Source organism: Melospiza melodia, chromosome 1 (assembly GCF_035770615.1).
Source record: "Melospiza melodia melodia isolate bMelMel2 chromosome 1, bMelMel2.pri, whole genome shotgun sequence".
Classification (NCBI taxonomy): Eukaryota; Metazoa; Chordata; class Aves; order Passeriformes; family Passerellidae; genus Melospiza; species Melospiza melodia.
In genome coordinates this window covers 21,122,856-21,138,719 of record NC_086194.1, presented here as the reverse complement: position 1 = coordinate 21,138,719, position 15,864 = coordinate 21,122,856, and the positions used below count along the sequence as shown (strand labels likewise).

At 38.9% G+C, this 15,864-nt stretch overlaps 1 protein-coding gene across 3 annotated transcripts in view; it reads right to left on the bottom strand.

The window, feature by feature from the left end:
- ST8SIA6 (ST8 alpha-N-acetyl-neuraminide alpha-2,8-sialyltransferase 6) overlaps window positions 1-15,864 on the bottom strand; it is a 62,906-nt gene that overhangs the window by 29,160 nt on the left and 17,882 nt on the right. For 2 of the 3 annotated variants that reach the window (XM_063150488.1, XM_063150481.1), the window contains exons 2-4: window positions 15,735-15,830; window positions 6,743-6,841; window positions 1,145-1,231 (exon numbers count right to left, since the gene is read on the bottom strand). In XM_063150488.1, coding sequence (XP_063006558.1) covers window positions 1,145-1,231; window positions 6,743-6,841; window positions 15,735-15,830 — 282 coding nt within the window. The remainder of the gene's footprint in view (window positions 1-1,144; window positions 1,232-6,742; window positions 6,842-15,734; window positions 15,831-15,864) is intronic. The other variant, XM_063150494.1, reaches the window with a different exon arrangement.

Here is a 15,864-nt window from a genome sequence, read left to right as displayed (position 1 = left end):
ATTCAAACACCCAGTACAGCAGAAGCAGTAGCAAATAGCTGGTATGTGGTGGCTGGTCCATTTGGAAGGAAGAGAAGTTTAAAAAAAATAGATTGGAAAACAAAAAGTTCAAATGTAGGAGGGTGAAGAGCAGGTGAGAGCAGCTTCATCTCCCATCAACTCTGTGCAAGACACTTGCCTGTTCTGAGATGGAATGGGCTGCTTTACAGTTCCTTGTCATGCTGATAGCTCTGTGCATAGCTGAGGCCTGCCTGAGTCAACACAGTGTCTTTAACTCTGTGTATACTCCTACCTCAGCTTTGGGAAACACCATTAGTCAGCTGTGATACACAGCAAACACAGCAATTTATGCTCCACAAAACCCTTCACCCTGTCCCCCACCACCCCAAAACTGCTTCTTCCAAAGGGATCATGCTGAGCATGTGGATATTAGGCTCTCAATGCTAGTTAACTCCAAAGAGTTGGAAGATAAGTCCATTTATTTGTTTTTAACAATCATGACAGAATCTTTAATTATGATCTATGTAAAAATGTAAATCAAGAGAGCTTTTTTCCCCGGAGAAAACAGGGATGGCACAGTGAAGCTGTTCTATAAAACCAGCATGATTTCCAAATGAGAGTTTAGTCTTTTCAGAGCCCACCATCCCTACTGAGCATGTCCTTCTGTGCCATCCCAAAGAAGGACAGACAGAATCACGTGCTGTCATGCTCAGGGGCCATGACATGCAGTGACAAACCTAATGAGTGCCTTGGGCACTTCTGCAACACAGGCAATAGTCTTGGGGTAAGGAACACACTGCTTCATTATAGCCTTTTATCAGAGTGCCAGTTCAAATGGACAAAATAACATTATCAGTACTTTAACACTGTAGGCTTTATGTCAGGAACATTTCAATTCATTCTACTTAAGTTAGTTTACCACTCATTATTGTGAATATAAATGAAATTACTTATGTAGTTCTTTTATTCTACTCAGTTTGAACAGTTAAATTCCACCAAACAAGAAGAGCCCCAGCATCAAAAAGTTGACAGAAATTACTACAAGCAATACAAAATTATCTGTTTAAAAGGGAATATTTAAATTTACGGTGTGTTAGAAAAATCTAGGGTAAACGGTTTTTCTTAATGAGACAATGAAAATTACCTGAATTTTGTAGATTCTTCTGGTTTCCTTACCCAGGTGCAGTTCTGCAGTTTTGTGACTATGTGAAGATAATAATCTTCTGAGTATCTAAAAAAGGAAACAACATCAAACACTAGAATATATATGTATGTATATTTAGAAACAGTCTCTAAAAACATTCAAATGATGCATTTATTAATAATAATGTGCATGGTGCATATATAATAGATTGCTTTTAGAACTACATGACCTATTTTATTTTTGTAATTTGTAACAGCACTATCCTCATTTAACTAGCATGACCTATTAAACATCTCTTCTTACTACTGGTGTCCTAATGAACTTCAGAAAGTTTCAAAAGTACATTTGTTTCAAACTCACATAACTAACCATAAATACTTTGAAACTATTAGAAATCATCTCAAGTGCAAAATTCCAAAATAATATAAATAATTCTCTTGTACTTAGTGGTTTAAACCATAAAGTGTTTTGAAAAGTGGGTCTTCCTGGCCAAGATAAAACATAACATTTCTTATGCCTGTTCTTTCATTTACTTAATAGAATCTCCAAAGCTCAATCATCTAAAGACATTAGACCAATATTTACAGATGTAATTTTTCCTTTAAACTGTCTGTAAAATAAAACTATCTGCTATTTTACATGATCCAGAACTTTGGTTACATTGCTACATATAACCAAAAAACTCTCTGCTCTTGAAAATCCATTCAAGAGATTTAAATTTGTTCACAAGCTAAATACTTTGTCACATGCAAGTCAAAAGAATTAAGATGTTTTTGGCTTTCATGTCCAATGTTACTGTTTCTCCCATTTGTGCCTGGATTATAATACAGGCTTTTAAAAACAATAACTGACTTAAGATAACTGGAGGAATAGGAAGAAAAGATGGTATGGATGTCATGACTAAAATTCTATAGGACCCAAGTCTCCATACAAGATCTAACTTGTATTATTTTAACAAAAATAGCTTAGTGTCGATCCAAACGTACATGAGTTTATTCAAGCTGTCACTTAGAAGTGTCTATTTTGAACAGTTTTACAAGAGTTGGGATGGCAACTTGACTTGTTTTTAAGTGGAGCATGAGAATTGATAAAAAGCAACATAAAAAAAATGTCTGGTGGTTACAGCAGTAGAGGCCAATCATCTGAAAGCCTCCTTCTCTCTGTTCCACGTTTGAAATAAACAGATTGCTCCATAAAAGTACTGCAATTGCTAAAGGTAACTCACTGATCCTACCCCAAGTAAAATCATGTCCAATTTCCACACAGAAAAATAAATTATAATTTTAAGAGGAATTTGCATTAAAACTGGTCTCTGGCTCAAGTTTGCACCTGTGACAATATGTACAAAATTTCATCCTCCACACTTAGAAAACTTTTAATGGAACTAGAAGATTATAACTAAAGCGATTCTACTGAGCCCTCACAACTCAAGAGAATTCAATCAGCAGAAGCAGGAAAAGAAAAAAACTAGTTTCATTGCAGTTGTAGCTGATCTGACCTGGTCCAGCACATTCTTCCTCCTTCCAGTCCAACAGCCTTGTGTCACTATGGGTACTTACCTGACTCCACCCCTGTTTTTCTTTTGCCAGGTTCTGCACTTGTTAAATGCTTTCATAGGCCACTTTTACTACCAGGGCAAAAAAATAATCCAGAAGGGCAAGGATATGAACATACATTTTCTTCTTATTGTGTTAAACCAGACAAGAAAGATTCCATCTAAGACCACAGCGAGTATAAGCAGAGTGATGGAAATGGACAAACAGGGATCAAGGCCCTTCTATTTGGAAGCTGCCTGCTGGTATGTTACCAGCCTTGGAACTGCAGCCATAGAAAATGGAACTACCTTCCTGCTGAAGCTGATCCCTAAATTGAGTCACTATGTGGACAGACAAGGGTCAGTAGGAGTGCAGGGCAAGGAGGGTTTGTGGGGTGAACGTGAGAAAAAAGCACAAAACCCAAAAAGCCAATTCTGATGTTGAGTAACTCATCTGGTTTCATTCCTTAATATAAACAAGAAATCACTCTTAGATGCTTGGACTTACAAAAAAATTTCAGAAATTAACAGCTTAACAGACCACAAAGAGTTACTTACACTATAGCTATCCAGGAGAAAAAAAATATAGCAAAAGCAAATTCTAGCCTAAAGACATTGATAAGATGAAGATAAGAGTCAGAAATGAAATGAGAAATTACCATCTATTCAGAAAGAAACTGCATTGACTGACAATTTTTTAGTAAGTTACAGGGAAACATTTGGTAGGGAGAAGAATAAAAGCATAATCCATAATGCCAGTTCCAAGATCTCATAGGAAACAAAGGCAGTCTTCTGTCAGAAACTGTAAGGGCCCTCTCATACTTGTAACAGAAAATGCACTTTGGGTAAAGCACCAATTACAAAGCAAGAACACTGCAGCCTCTCCACAGCTGTCTCTACTGGACGGCATTGCTCTTGCTCAGAGCTATCCAAGCTCACCAGCTCACACAGAAAAGCTCCATTTCCAGGTCTTTACAAGTCAGAACACCAACTCTGCTCGCCCTATGCATCCAGTTTAGCTCCTCTTGTGACTTACAAGGACACTCTGGTCTGTCAGAAGTTGTCTTTACCAGCTGGCACAGTGCCACAGGGCAGCACAGACATCCCAGCACACTGTCCTGGGGGACAGGAGCTCCCAACTGTGGCAGTTCTGCAAGGCATCTGCTCACACCAGTAAAAGGTTTCTATCAAATGAACTGTAATACAGACAGCATTCCTAGAAATAATTTTTTAAAGACTCAACATGAAGCTCTGGGATTTGCTGCAGCTGGGTTTACAGCCCAGAAAACTTTGTTTTCTTCCCAGAAAGCTAATTTTAGCATTTCCTGCTTTAAAGGAGGCCTGGGGACTCACTTCTCCAAACAAATCAGTTCAGGCTATCAGAGAATCATTTCATGACTCTGCTGTAACCCAGACAGTCATCTTCTCCACTCTTCCATTTCAAAGAGTTGGCACATTACATAGATTTCCACTGGCACCTAGGAGCCTACAGCACATATTCACTGATGCTAAAAGGGTTTTATTATTGAGATAAAAAAGAAAGGCTCAGGTAAATTGAGTTATAAAAACACTTGGACAACACAATGATTACAGTGCTGAGAAGAGTGAATGAATGAAACATGGGGTCTTTTTGTCCTGTTTTTGTCTGCCACCTGCACCACAACCATTATAATAATTTGCTGTCCTAGGAAACTCACTTATACTATATGAGCCTGACTGACAAATAACACCTGGATGACTTTCTCTTTTTCCCCCAGAGTATTTGTCAGGTAAGAAGTGATCTACTGTGTTAACTGCAGTGGCTGAGGTTGCTATGCACATTCAAAGCACTGGCAAAGTATTAGTATCTTCTAATTTTTGGAAGATATCTAAAGGAAAACAGCAAGGACAAATTGTAGAGACAGCATGGAGACAACAGGTAAAATGTCAGAACAGACAGATGCAGTCTCATTGGTTATTTACTAAAGCTAAATACCAGCTTGTAAAAAAGGTATTTGAATTGGAAGGAAGATTGAGCAGCAGGAGCAAAAAAAAAAAGGACACATTTCTACTTGGCAGTTTGTGTTCAAGAAACAAACAAATAAAAAAGAAAAACTGTGGCATGAAATGCAAAATAAGGGGAGGCTCTGTTTTACCTCTGGACGTTTTAACATTACCAAAAAAAATATCAGTTTTATAAGCCCTCAGGAGATTTTACACAGGGGTTGCTCTAGAATAAAAATGGAAAACTGCTAGCAAAACTCAGCACTTCAGGCTCTTTGTCACCACCAGCACATACTTGCTATAATAATAACAACAATTTCCCACTTACATAGCATTTCTTACTATTGAATCATTTGACAAGCTTTAAATTAGTATTTTTTTTTTCTCTTTCTTCCAGTTTAAGAGGCAGGAGTGTCCAGAATGTCCCTCCAAGGCTAGAACTGTAATATAAAGCATTTATGTGCCACACCCATGGGTCACAGCTTGAAAAAGCAACAAAATCCCTGCAGCCCCTCTCAGTGAAGGTCAATGGCTGCAATATTCATGGCAAAAGGCAATCCCTTGCTCCTTTTCTTTCCCAAGCATCTGTTTCTCTTCCTACCTACCCAGTTCATCTTCTGCCTCATTAAATGGTACATCCCCTTTCTCTTTAACCATGGAATAAAAGTCTCTTGTACTTTGTAAAGTTTCTCCCATAATCTCAGCTCCAAAATGTTCTCAATGAACATTTGAAGAGCTCATCTCCAAAGACTGCAAAACTTTGCAATGTGTGGGATAAACAACTGCATTTATATTGCTGCAAGTGGATTTTGAAAGCAATACAGTGACCGCTTTTCCTCCCCTTGGTGTTAATCACTCAAGTTTTCAGTCAACTGCATTATTTTACCTCTGCCAGTCCGTGTTCCAGCTCTCACTATCAGTGCATCAGTAACATAGTGGTCTAGCACCCTTCAAAATAATAAAAACTTCAATGATAGTGTTGCTTAAAAAAGTGGAATACTGATGGGAGAAGAGATTGTAAAGAAGGGGGGGAAAAAGAATGAATAAATAAATAAAGAAGTAATAATAAGAGCAAAGAAGAAATGCTAGAAATATGATGATTTAAAGAGATGTGAAAGGTCTTGAAATGCAATAAAAAAGTGAGGAGGGGGCAGAAAAGACAGAGTATGTTTTCGAATCACCATTTAATGTTGTTTTGGCATTAAGTAAAAATTTGAATTCTCCCGTACTTTGAATAGGGAAAGATATATAATTGTTTTTAGTTCACCTTTTGTTTCTCATTCTATTTCTTTTCCCAAATGGAGGGGAGCAGGGAGGGAAGCTCCCACTTTTAAAGACAGCATGGCACCATCCATTTTAAGCTGCAACTCGGTCCTAATGGGAAGCCTTTCTTACCTTCAATGTTTTATTTATTGGTGCATCCTTTTGTTTATTGGTGCATTGATAGAGGAAAAGATGTTACATGTCAAAATCACTGTCTGCTTCTCAGCTTTTCACTTTGTAAAGTGACAAGGAATTTGAGTAGGACTGATATCAAAGTGGATTTTTCTCCATGCCAGAAAAATACAGAACAACAAGTTTAAACCCAAAATTAATTTGGGGTGGTTTTTTCCCCAGTGTGTCTAAAATTGGACTGTTTGTTTCCTGTGAACTTGCAATCACAATGCCATCATGTGACTAACCAGCAGGTCTTTATACTAGTACATTTCCACCCTTCCTCTAGTTAGCAATGCTGGACAGAATCATTAACTGAAGTTGCTCATAAAAGGAGGAGTGCTCACCAGTCAGGAAAAAGACTCTCAAAAATGAAACTATACCCCACACTTCTACTCAGTAATTTTGTGAATAACTTGTTGCTACCTGCCAAGAGGAAATCTTGCATTGTGAAAATAAAAAAGTTAAAATCCCACCTCAAATAAATCTTATCCACGTAAAAGAAAAAAATGCAGCAAACATTGGTTGAACAAATTCAGTTTTCTGTTGCATAGCTCCCCTTTAATAAACAAGAATTATGTAAAAAAGGACAATCTTTTACCCTTCTATTTAAAACAAACAAAGCAGAAAGGACAGCAAACACCTACCTTTTCTTCTTGATAGATGATGACAAAATGTTGTCCTGAATTGCCTTACATTTTGAAGCCTGTTCAAACTGGTAAATTCCATTTTTATTATGAGTTGTTCTGTTAAAAGGGAGCAGGAGGAGAAAAGGCAATAAACTTTAAAAGAGAGAACATATTCTACCAATGTTGTCACATTTACTTTATTATGCCAATAGGATTAATAACCATTGATTTAGATGAAAACATTAGTAAAGAAACCTTATGGACTTCTATTGTGAAGTTCTTGTTATTAAAAGAGAGTTTTCTGCTAGGCAATATAAAATATTTGGTTGTTTAAAATAACTCTATTTCATAGTCTGAATTATATTTTCCACTTTACACTGTAATCAGCAAATGTAATTTTAAAAAAATGAAATTGAAAGCTTCCTGAACATTAAGTTTTGAAGATATTTAAAATATTCACTAGTAAAATATTCAGCAGATGTGATTTCCTAAAATTGCTGATGAAATGCAATATTTGGAGTGAATATAATATATACAGGAAAGTCCATCCACAGGTGAAGTGGGTCTTTGTACTTTGACCTTAACTTACTGATTCAAGTATAATACTTCCTGTCTTGTTTATTCTTTATTTACACAGAAAGAACAAATATTTGTAAAAGGAACCAGGGGAAGTGTCAGATAGTATCTTTAATTCCTGTCTTATTTTCACCAAACTCCTGTGTGGTCCTCTTGCTCTGGGCAGTCCTTGTAGAAGAATGAGAAGTAAGTTAGTAAATGACTGAGATACCAAGTTCTTATTCCATTCACCTCAGTTCATCCTGTATCTATGTCCAATCTCATACAATCACCCTCTTCTAACACAGCCTTCCACTCTGTAGATTGCCATTTACCCTAAAGATTTCTTCTCTGGCATTATTTTCCCTGCCCCTCACCATGTTCTTCCCTGCCACCTGCCCCTTCTCTTTGCTTCTTTCCACTGATGCACGACTTACAGAGCCCTTGGACATTGCAGCCTTTTGCTCAAACCAGAAGTAGAAACACAGAAGGCAGAGGGGCCGTGTGCTGTTCTTAGAGAACAAGTGAAACACCTCTGCACAGAGGCACTCACACAAGAGAAAGGCCTTCCTGCTTTGTGCTTCTGAGTCATCACTGCTTTTACTGACAAGGACCAAAACTTCACCTGCTACAACATGGAGACCCCTCAGCAACAAGATTTCTGACAAGCTGAGTTTGAAGACTTGCTTGGGAAAGATGCCATTTCAAGGCACAGAACCACAGAGTGGCTGGGGCTGGAAGGCATCTCCAGAGCTCATCTAGTCCAAACTCCCTGCTCAGGCAGGGCCACCTAGAGAGGGGGAGCAAGGACTGTACCAGATGCTTTTGAATATCTCCAAGCACAGAGACTCCACAACCCACCTGAGCAGCCTGTGCCAGTGCTCAGTCACCCTTACAGAGAAAAAGTGATGCCTGATGGTCAGAGGGACCCTCCTGTGTTCCAGCTGGTGAGCACTGCCTCTGTTCTAGCACTGAGCACCACTAATGAGAACTTGGCTCCATCCCCTGCACCCTCCCTTCAGGTATCAATAAGTTCTCTCCTGAGCATTCTCTTCTTAAACACCTCAGATGAACAGACTGACTGAAGAGTAAAGGAGAATAAATGCTTGTTTATTTTGCTACTGAGCTGACTCTCATAGTCATAGCTGACAGGGAAGGAAAGAACCACCTTTCTTTTTCTTTCCATTGCCCATGAATTTTGTAGAGTTAGTCACACTTAGTAGCAATTTCCACAGGATGTAGACTGCCAAGGAGAGAGAACAGCCCTCTTCATTTCTTCCCACCACCAATAAATTCTCCCCAGTATACACTCAGTGCCCCTAAGGAAGTATCCAGTCTGTATGCCCCTTGTTGAGGGAAACAGTAAGACAACACAACATAAACCTCTATCCTTCCAGTTCTGCAGTGACTTCAATAGTAACAGCTGGCACTGCCTACTGAGAGCTCCTTGGCTGCCTTTGCATACAGCTCTTTATCTCATTTTTTCTCAAGGAGTGAAATACAAATAGCAGAAGGCTCTCAGAGCACACAGTTCAGAGCTAAGAACGCTGCAGATCTCCCATAGCAAGTGCTAGCAAATATTCTGCCTAAAAAATTTATGTACACAGTTTTACTGCAGCTTGCTCTGAATGGTTCTGTCTATGCAGAACAACCAGGTAGGCCCTTTCCAGCTCTCAAACAAATTTAGGTAGCACTACTTCCTCTCATGCTTCCTCCCTCTTGCTTCTTTAACTTAGTAACATCAAATGATTATTCTGCAGCTTAAAATAAGAGAAATGGCTACAGGCAAAAGTTTAGCCGCCTAAATAGCATTTTAAAGAAACAGAAAGGCCAAAAAAAAAAAAAAAAAAAAAAAAAAGAACAATTGATAAAAGCAAAGTGCATGTTACTGCTGCAAATAAGCCTTCCATTATAACTAAAACCTAAGATGCTGGATGCTGCTTTGAGAAGTGGCCCCAGCCCCTCTGAGCCACCACTGGCCAGAAGAGACTGTCTAACATGTGAATATGCCAAGTGGATGACCAAGCCAGAGCAGGCAGCAAGGTTTGATAGCTCCCTGCAAGGGGCATTAGCAGAGTACCAACATTCTTGCACAACTCTGTGCAGACAACCATTACAAGTCCTTACAGATTCCTATTAATTTATGTCTTGAGATCTGTGGGGCAATGAATAAATATTCTCTCAAATAATACAAGCTTTACTCCACAGACTTTTAGTCCTTTAAAAAATTCCTAAGACCAACAAAAGCAAGTTGCCTCATTTTTTTAATACACAATTGTTTTTAAGTAATCCTTTTCAAGACCTGAAAAATTCAAAAAAAAAGGAAGTCAGAGAAAAAAGATAGAACAAAATAAATCCCTATTCTGTTTTGTCATTAAAGCCTCACAATCACTTTTACAGCCACATGACAGATCACTAAAATGCTTCTTCTGTGGCTTTTTGTACATAAAACTTACTTAACCCTCTTTATGTGGTGCAAAAGGTACAAAATTAAAACAATTGATTTTCAAGAGATGTAAAGCAATTACTCATTCCATTAAAAGGTAAATTTCTGAATTTCTGTTTCACTGTTAGAGTAGCCTCTGCTTCACATGAGTGCAATCTTTTTGCAGTTAGATAAGATGGGTGTGCAAGAGACAGTCCAGACTTCTACTGCATTATTCATGGCAAAGTTGCACAGACATCAAACTCAGATTAAATTTCTGCTCATTTCAGACAATTGTGCAAGGCAACATTTACCACTAAATTAATTTACCTGACCCAATGGATGACAGTCTTTGTTCACTACTTAGAGCAGCACTACAACTTGTGCAATGAAATCAGTAATATGCCTCACAACACAGATATCAGGCTACATTCAACTAATTCTGTGAACTATTAAGCTAAATGAGAACTTGAAGCAGAAACATTCTGTTGGCTTAAACTCATAAAACTGATGATACAGGGAAATTTCAGCTGTATTTTCCCTAGGGCTCATATGTTCTCAAAGCCAATCTCATTGGACCAAATCTGAAAAACAGGGGCTTTTTTAATCATATATGAACAGCTTGAGGACCACATACTTCCTATGGTAATTCTAGAAACTCAGGAAGTACACCATCTGTACTTTAATAAATCCACAGTAGATTAAGACCATGTGCCTTATCTATCAGCACGTTTTATTCTATATCTTGCTCTCAGGAAGACAGCAGATCCTCAAACTGTAAAATGTTTAAGACAAGGACTGACTCCATCTTTAGACAGAAACTATATGGAAAGTCCTTTTGCTGCTCCTGCAGCATTCAGTCCTGAGACAACAGGGAACCTTAGTGCAGGAAATCACCAGACAGAGGGGTTTGCCAAGTAAGAGAGCATTCTGGGGGAGAAGAAAGGTACAGGAAGGAAAAGCAAAGGCACACCCTTTAAAAACAAAACTAAACCCAAGCCCAGTTATCAGAGTAGAAAAACGGGAGAGGCATAAGATGGAGGAATGATAGGGAAGACAAGAAAAGAAAAAAGGCAGATGGAAAAACTGATGCTGTGAGTTATACTGTAACACAAAGATTAAAAGGTCCCTCTTCTAGATATCCCTCAAAATCTGATAGAAACAAAGAATGTGGGATGAGATATTCAAAATTTCTCAGAACTGAACTGTCTGGCAGCAGTGAAAGCAACAAAAATTTCACCTCCCCACTAAGTCCACCCTGAAAGTAAGGGAAAATCCCACTCATTGGCTATTCACTCCACACCCAGCATAATAAATTGTTGCTCTTTTCTATAGCTTCTTGATCTTGGCTGTCTGAAGCAGCACAAGAGCTCTAAACATGTTTCAGCTGAGCATCTCCAGCTAAAAAGGATAACTTCTGTATGCAAAATTACACATTTTTATCATTCTACCAAAATGGCACTGAATAGCATTATCCAGATTGTGAATATCTTTTGTCTTAATCTCTCCCTTGAAGGGACTAATTTATATTTGAATCTCATCATCTGTTAGTTGAATACTATTAAAAACCCAAAATCCCTACTTCCATAGGAAGGGTGCTCTTAAGTGCTGCCTTTGACACTATTTCAAATTAATCAGATGATAAGAATATAGTGATGTTTTTAAAGTTCACAACACCTTGATTAATAAGGCAATACACAATTTAAATTCTTGGTGAAATGGACTATAAAAATTGCTTCATCAAACCACAGGAGTAAGAATTTGTCTTGAAACATTAATCACAGCAACTGTTAAAGGGATTGATCCTACTATCTTTGTTCAAGTTCCTATAGAGGTATTGCTTATCTAAGGAATGCTAAATCAGGTCTTAAACACAAACTGCATCTTGAAATTATTTGAAAGACCCTCCAGTGCATTCACCAGGGCTATGTATAACATCAGATACTTTTTATTTATAAAATCCATAAACTGCATGACAGGTAACATGACAAGCAACATTCAGAGCCTCATGGTAGGTGAAGTGAAAAGAATAAGGTACTTACACTAAAATCATGTTACAAGGGCACACAATAGAATGACAGAGCAGTTTCACTTGGACCAAGTAAACAGAAACCTTTCACCACTGTCAGAACATAAATATGTCCTGGCAGCAGCTTTCAACTGAACACCTATTCATTTAGACAGAACTAATACATGAGGTATGGCTTCAAAATATGTTCCTAAAATATATCTGCACGCATCACTTGGGGTGAAGGGGCAAAATATTAAGAGAGCAGTAAAATTAGTGAAGTGGACCCCCACTGCTGACTAATCTAAACCATAGTAAATTATTTGTGCAGTATACTAGGCTACTCCATAATTGTGGTATTAGCCTGTCTCTTTTCCCCCTTCTGACTGCCTGAATGCAGTATTTTGTCAGGAGACAGAATGTACAGGTCTCTGTAGCATTGTTAATTAAGTATAGCTGTTTATTTCCTAGGCCTGCATACAGATCTGCTGCTGAGAGAGGAATTGGAGAAATCAACACTATGGAACACTGTATTAATACTAACTTGTTTACCCATAGCTTCTCCATCACTTCCTCCCACTGTTCAATTACCTCAGTGGTCTTACACTGGGCTTGCCCTGGACCTGCAAAGACAGAAAGCAAGCTGGGGAAATAATAAGTGAATGCCTTAAAACTGGCAAGACAGACTAACAGAGCTATGGTGGTCAGTTCTTTAGGGTACTGCTGCCTTGTTTCTTTTATATAAAACACACGTAAATAGTGCTATTTTTTGACTTCTCTTGCAGGACCTGGCATGATTTATCTGCTACATATTCCTGGGTAGTAAAATAGCAGCTAGAATTTCTTCCTAAATTTAACCTAGCACACCCTGGGCCTCATAACAAAGAAAATACTACCTAGCTTCTCTTACTATTTTCATTTTCCCTTGATAAGCACTAGCAGTACTAAGTCCTCTGTTCTACTATTACTGTAACCACTAAACAAACAACTATGCCTGCACAAACAGTTGGGGAGAGAGGAAAGGAGAGAGGGAAGACCAAGGATCTAAAGGTGAGAAAAATGCAAGACTTCTTTTTTTGGTTGTACTGTTGAAAATATAAGAAGGCTGTAGTTAAGAAAATAGAAATTGTACTCGCAGTTATAGCTTAAAAATTGAGAGGACAGTATGAGGCATAGATAGGAGAAATCTGCCAGAGAACATATTATTGCAGTATAAATGACACTGGTTCCATGAATAAGTCTGGAGGTTACTAGACATATCTTACTAACAGTGGCCTTTCTTTTCAGTAAGAAACCCTACTAAGAGGCACAGTAGGCTGTGAAATGAGCCCAAGACTAGATGTGCAAGTCGCACTGTAGAGGCAGTCACATTGCCCCAATTTGCTAAGGCTTAACAAGAAAAAGGGGTAAGCAACATCCTGTAAGAGACAAACCACATCATCAAGATTATTTACTAAGACACAGATCCCCAGAGAACTTCAGGTGCCTGGTCACCATGTATTTAAACATTGCTGCGCATAATAGCTGCCTAAATATCTAAGAGAGTCTGATCCAATCCCCTGCTCTTCATCCCTTCATCCTTCAGTTTCATCCTTTAAAAGTATTACTCAAAGTAAAAGAACAGATTAGCTTTCAATACTGCAAGGCAACAGAATAATAGGGCTTTAGAGATTCTTTGGGAGATGTCTGGTTGCAAATATGCCTCCAACAGCAAAGGAAATAATGATAAAAAAGATTAGCTTGTGACTGTGAAGACTGTCTAGATTACTTTTACTTGGAGGTCAATGATAGTGCCTAGGTTTTTTTTCTTTTTCCTTTCCTGGAAACATCCATGTACATCCTCTTACTCTTATGCAGGAAAGAGTTGCTGCCAATAACACAGCAATGCCACTCAAATGATCAGGGTTGTTTAGGAGAACCACACTACCCCACAGCACACTGGAATCTAATTCCTATTGACCAGACCATCCATCTCCATCACTGAGGGATTGCTCTGAACTCCTGAATGAGTCCAGATGCTCTCGGGATCAAGCATCTCCAGCATGGCCCTTAGCCAGGCCCAGTCCAGCTGCTGCCTGGATCAAACCCCTCCAGCATGGCTCCCTGCCCAGTCCTGCTGCTCTCTGGATGAACCAACAGCTCCTGGTCAGTCCAGTCCAGCAGCTCTCCCTCCTTTCTCATTAGCCACACATGCACCACAAAGCCCTGTCAGGCCAGCTTACTGAGCACAGTCAGTCAGGTGAGACAGCACATCCACTCTCGGATTCAGCTGGCAAGACATCTCTCCAAAGACACTGCAGTTACAGGAGCTTGAGTATATTGAAACTTTCTTTGATGAATTATTTACTTGACACACTTTTGCAGACACTTAGTCATGAAGAAATACAATTTCAAGCTGACAAAAACTAGCTTCAAATTGGTGTCAAAATTCCTCCAAGTAGAATACGGAAAAATACATATTTAAAATCACAATCTCACTTGCCCTATTACAAAGGTTAAAAAAATGACATGGATTTTCAGACCTCTTTGGTATGTGTTGTTTCTACTTTCATTGCTCCAGTTGAGTGTACTAAGAGCAGATGGGAAATAGACTGTTCTCTGAAGTGCTCTCTATCAGCATTTCTAGGAGAGGCAACTCAGAAACTAGTAGGGAAGAGCGTGAGGAGATGGGCCAGGGGGAAACCACAGACACAGCCCAAAACAGAGTGGAAAGAAGAATGGAATAATGGCTACCAAAAAAAAGCAAAGCAGAACAGTACATACTGCAAAAAACCAGTATCAAGAGGGGGAAAGATGGGAAAAAAAGCAGAAAGGGGAAAAAATGAGAACAGGAAAGAGAAGCAGGCTAGAAGCTCATAACAGCAGGTAGGAACATTTGGAGAATTCTGTTCCTTTTCTGTCACTAACTTTGAAAGATGCTATAAACTTAGAGCTTGTGAAAGTTTTAAATATTGAGGGAAAGAGCACAAGAGTATCTCATCAGAAACACATAAGAAATGCACTGTTAGGATACACTGCAATCATTACTGCAACTAACATCACTTGCATTCACTTCGGGAAAGCATAGGCTACCAAATTCAGCTAGACTGAGTGAGATGGTGGCCTCAGTAAGGTTAACTGCACTGTCACCATTGTCTTCAACACAACCAGGACATCACTGTTTCTGTGAAAGACCCAATTCTTAAGTTCTTTCTGATTTTTATAATGTGTTTTTTGACTGTAATATATATTAACATATAATAGTCATGGTAACTGCAAAGGTAATAATGCCATATAAAGTAAAAGAAGAAACAAAAAATATTTCAAAACTACTTCTTACATAGTATTGATTTCATGTGTGGATTACACCACCATCTTCTGCACTCTTAGTTTTCCTACAGTGTGTGGGGACCCAAGAGCATAAAAACAACAGTCATTAGTATTGAAGTCTGCATGTAAGACACAACGTTTCGCAGCTGATTTTACAAAGTACCTTCACATTAAATTTCACAGTATAAAAAAACAGGCTGTAAAGCAAAAATCTACACTGATCTAGAAGGTCAAGACACAGGATCAAATGAATGGGCTCTCAGAAAGTACAATGCCAACCCAAAACTAAACAGGCTTCATATGTCTTGCCTTCATTGTAAATGGATTGTAAATGATAAATCTGCATTTTTAACTAAATACAGATTACAAAAACAGTAATAGCATTTCCCAGCTCCACCTTCCTGGAATGAAGAATAAAAAGATACCTGGAACGTGTCATTCAGCAGGCACTTTTTGCATCGTACGCTAACAAAACTGCTCTACGCAGTTTTTTATTGGGCTCGAAACCAACGGCAGAGTGACAGCCGTCAATAAGGGGGCCCATGGACAAATAATTCATTATAGTTAAAGCAAAGTGCTATTTGCCCTAATAATCTCTAACGCTCTCTCTGATCAAGCTACCGAAACAAAAGCGAGAATGAACCGGAGCGAAGGCGAATTTCTGCTTTTGCAGACCCGACCTCACGGACCCCCAGCGGGCGTCCAGCCCGTACCTGTTCTCGGTGTGAGGAAGGGGCGTCAGGGGAGACCTGAGGGCTCGCACCACTTTCGGCGTGACAGCCGCTACTCCTGCGTCCTCCTGCCAGCCCCTGGCAAGCGAGACGGGAAAACAAAGTTGTCAGG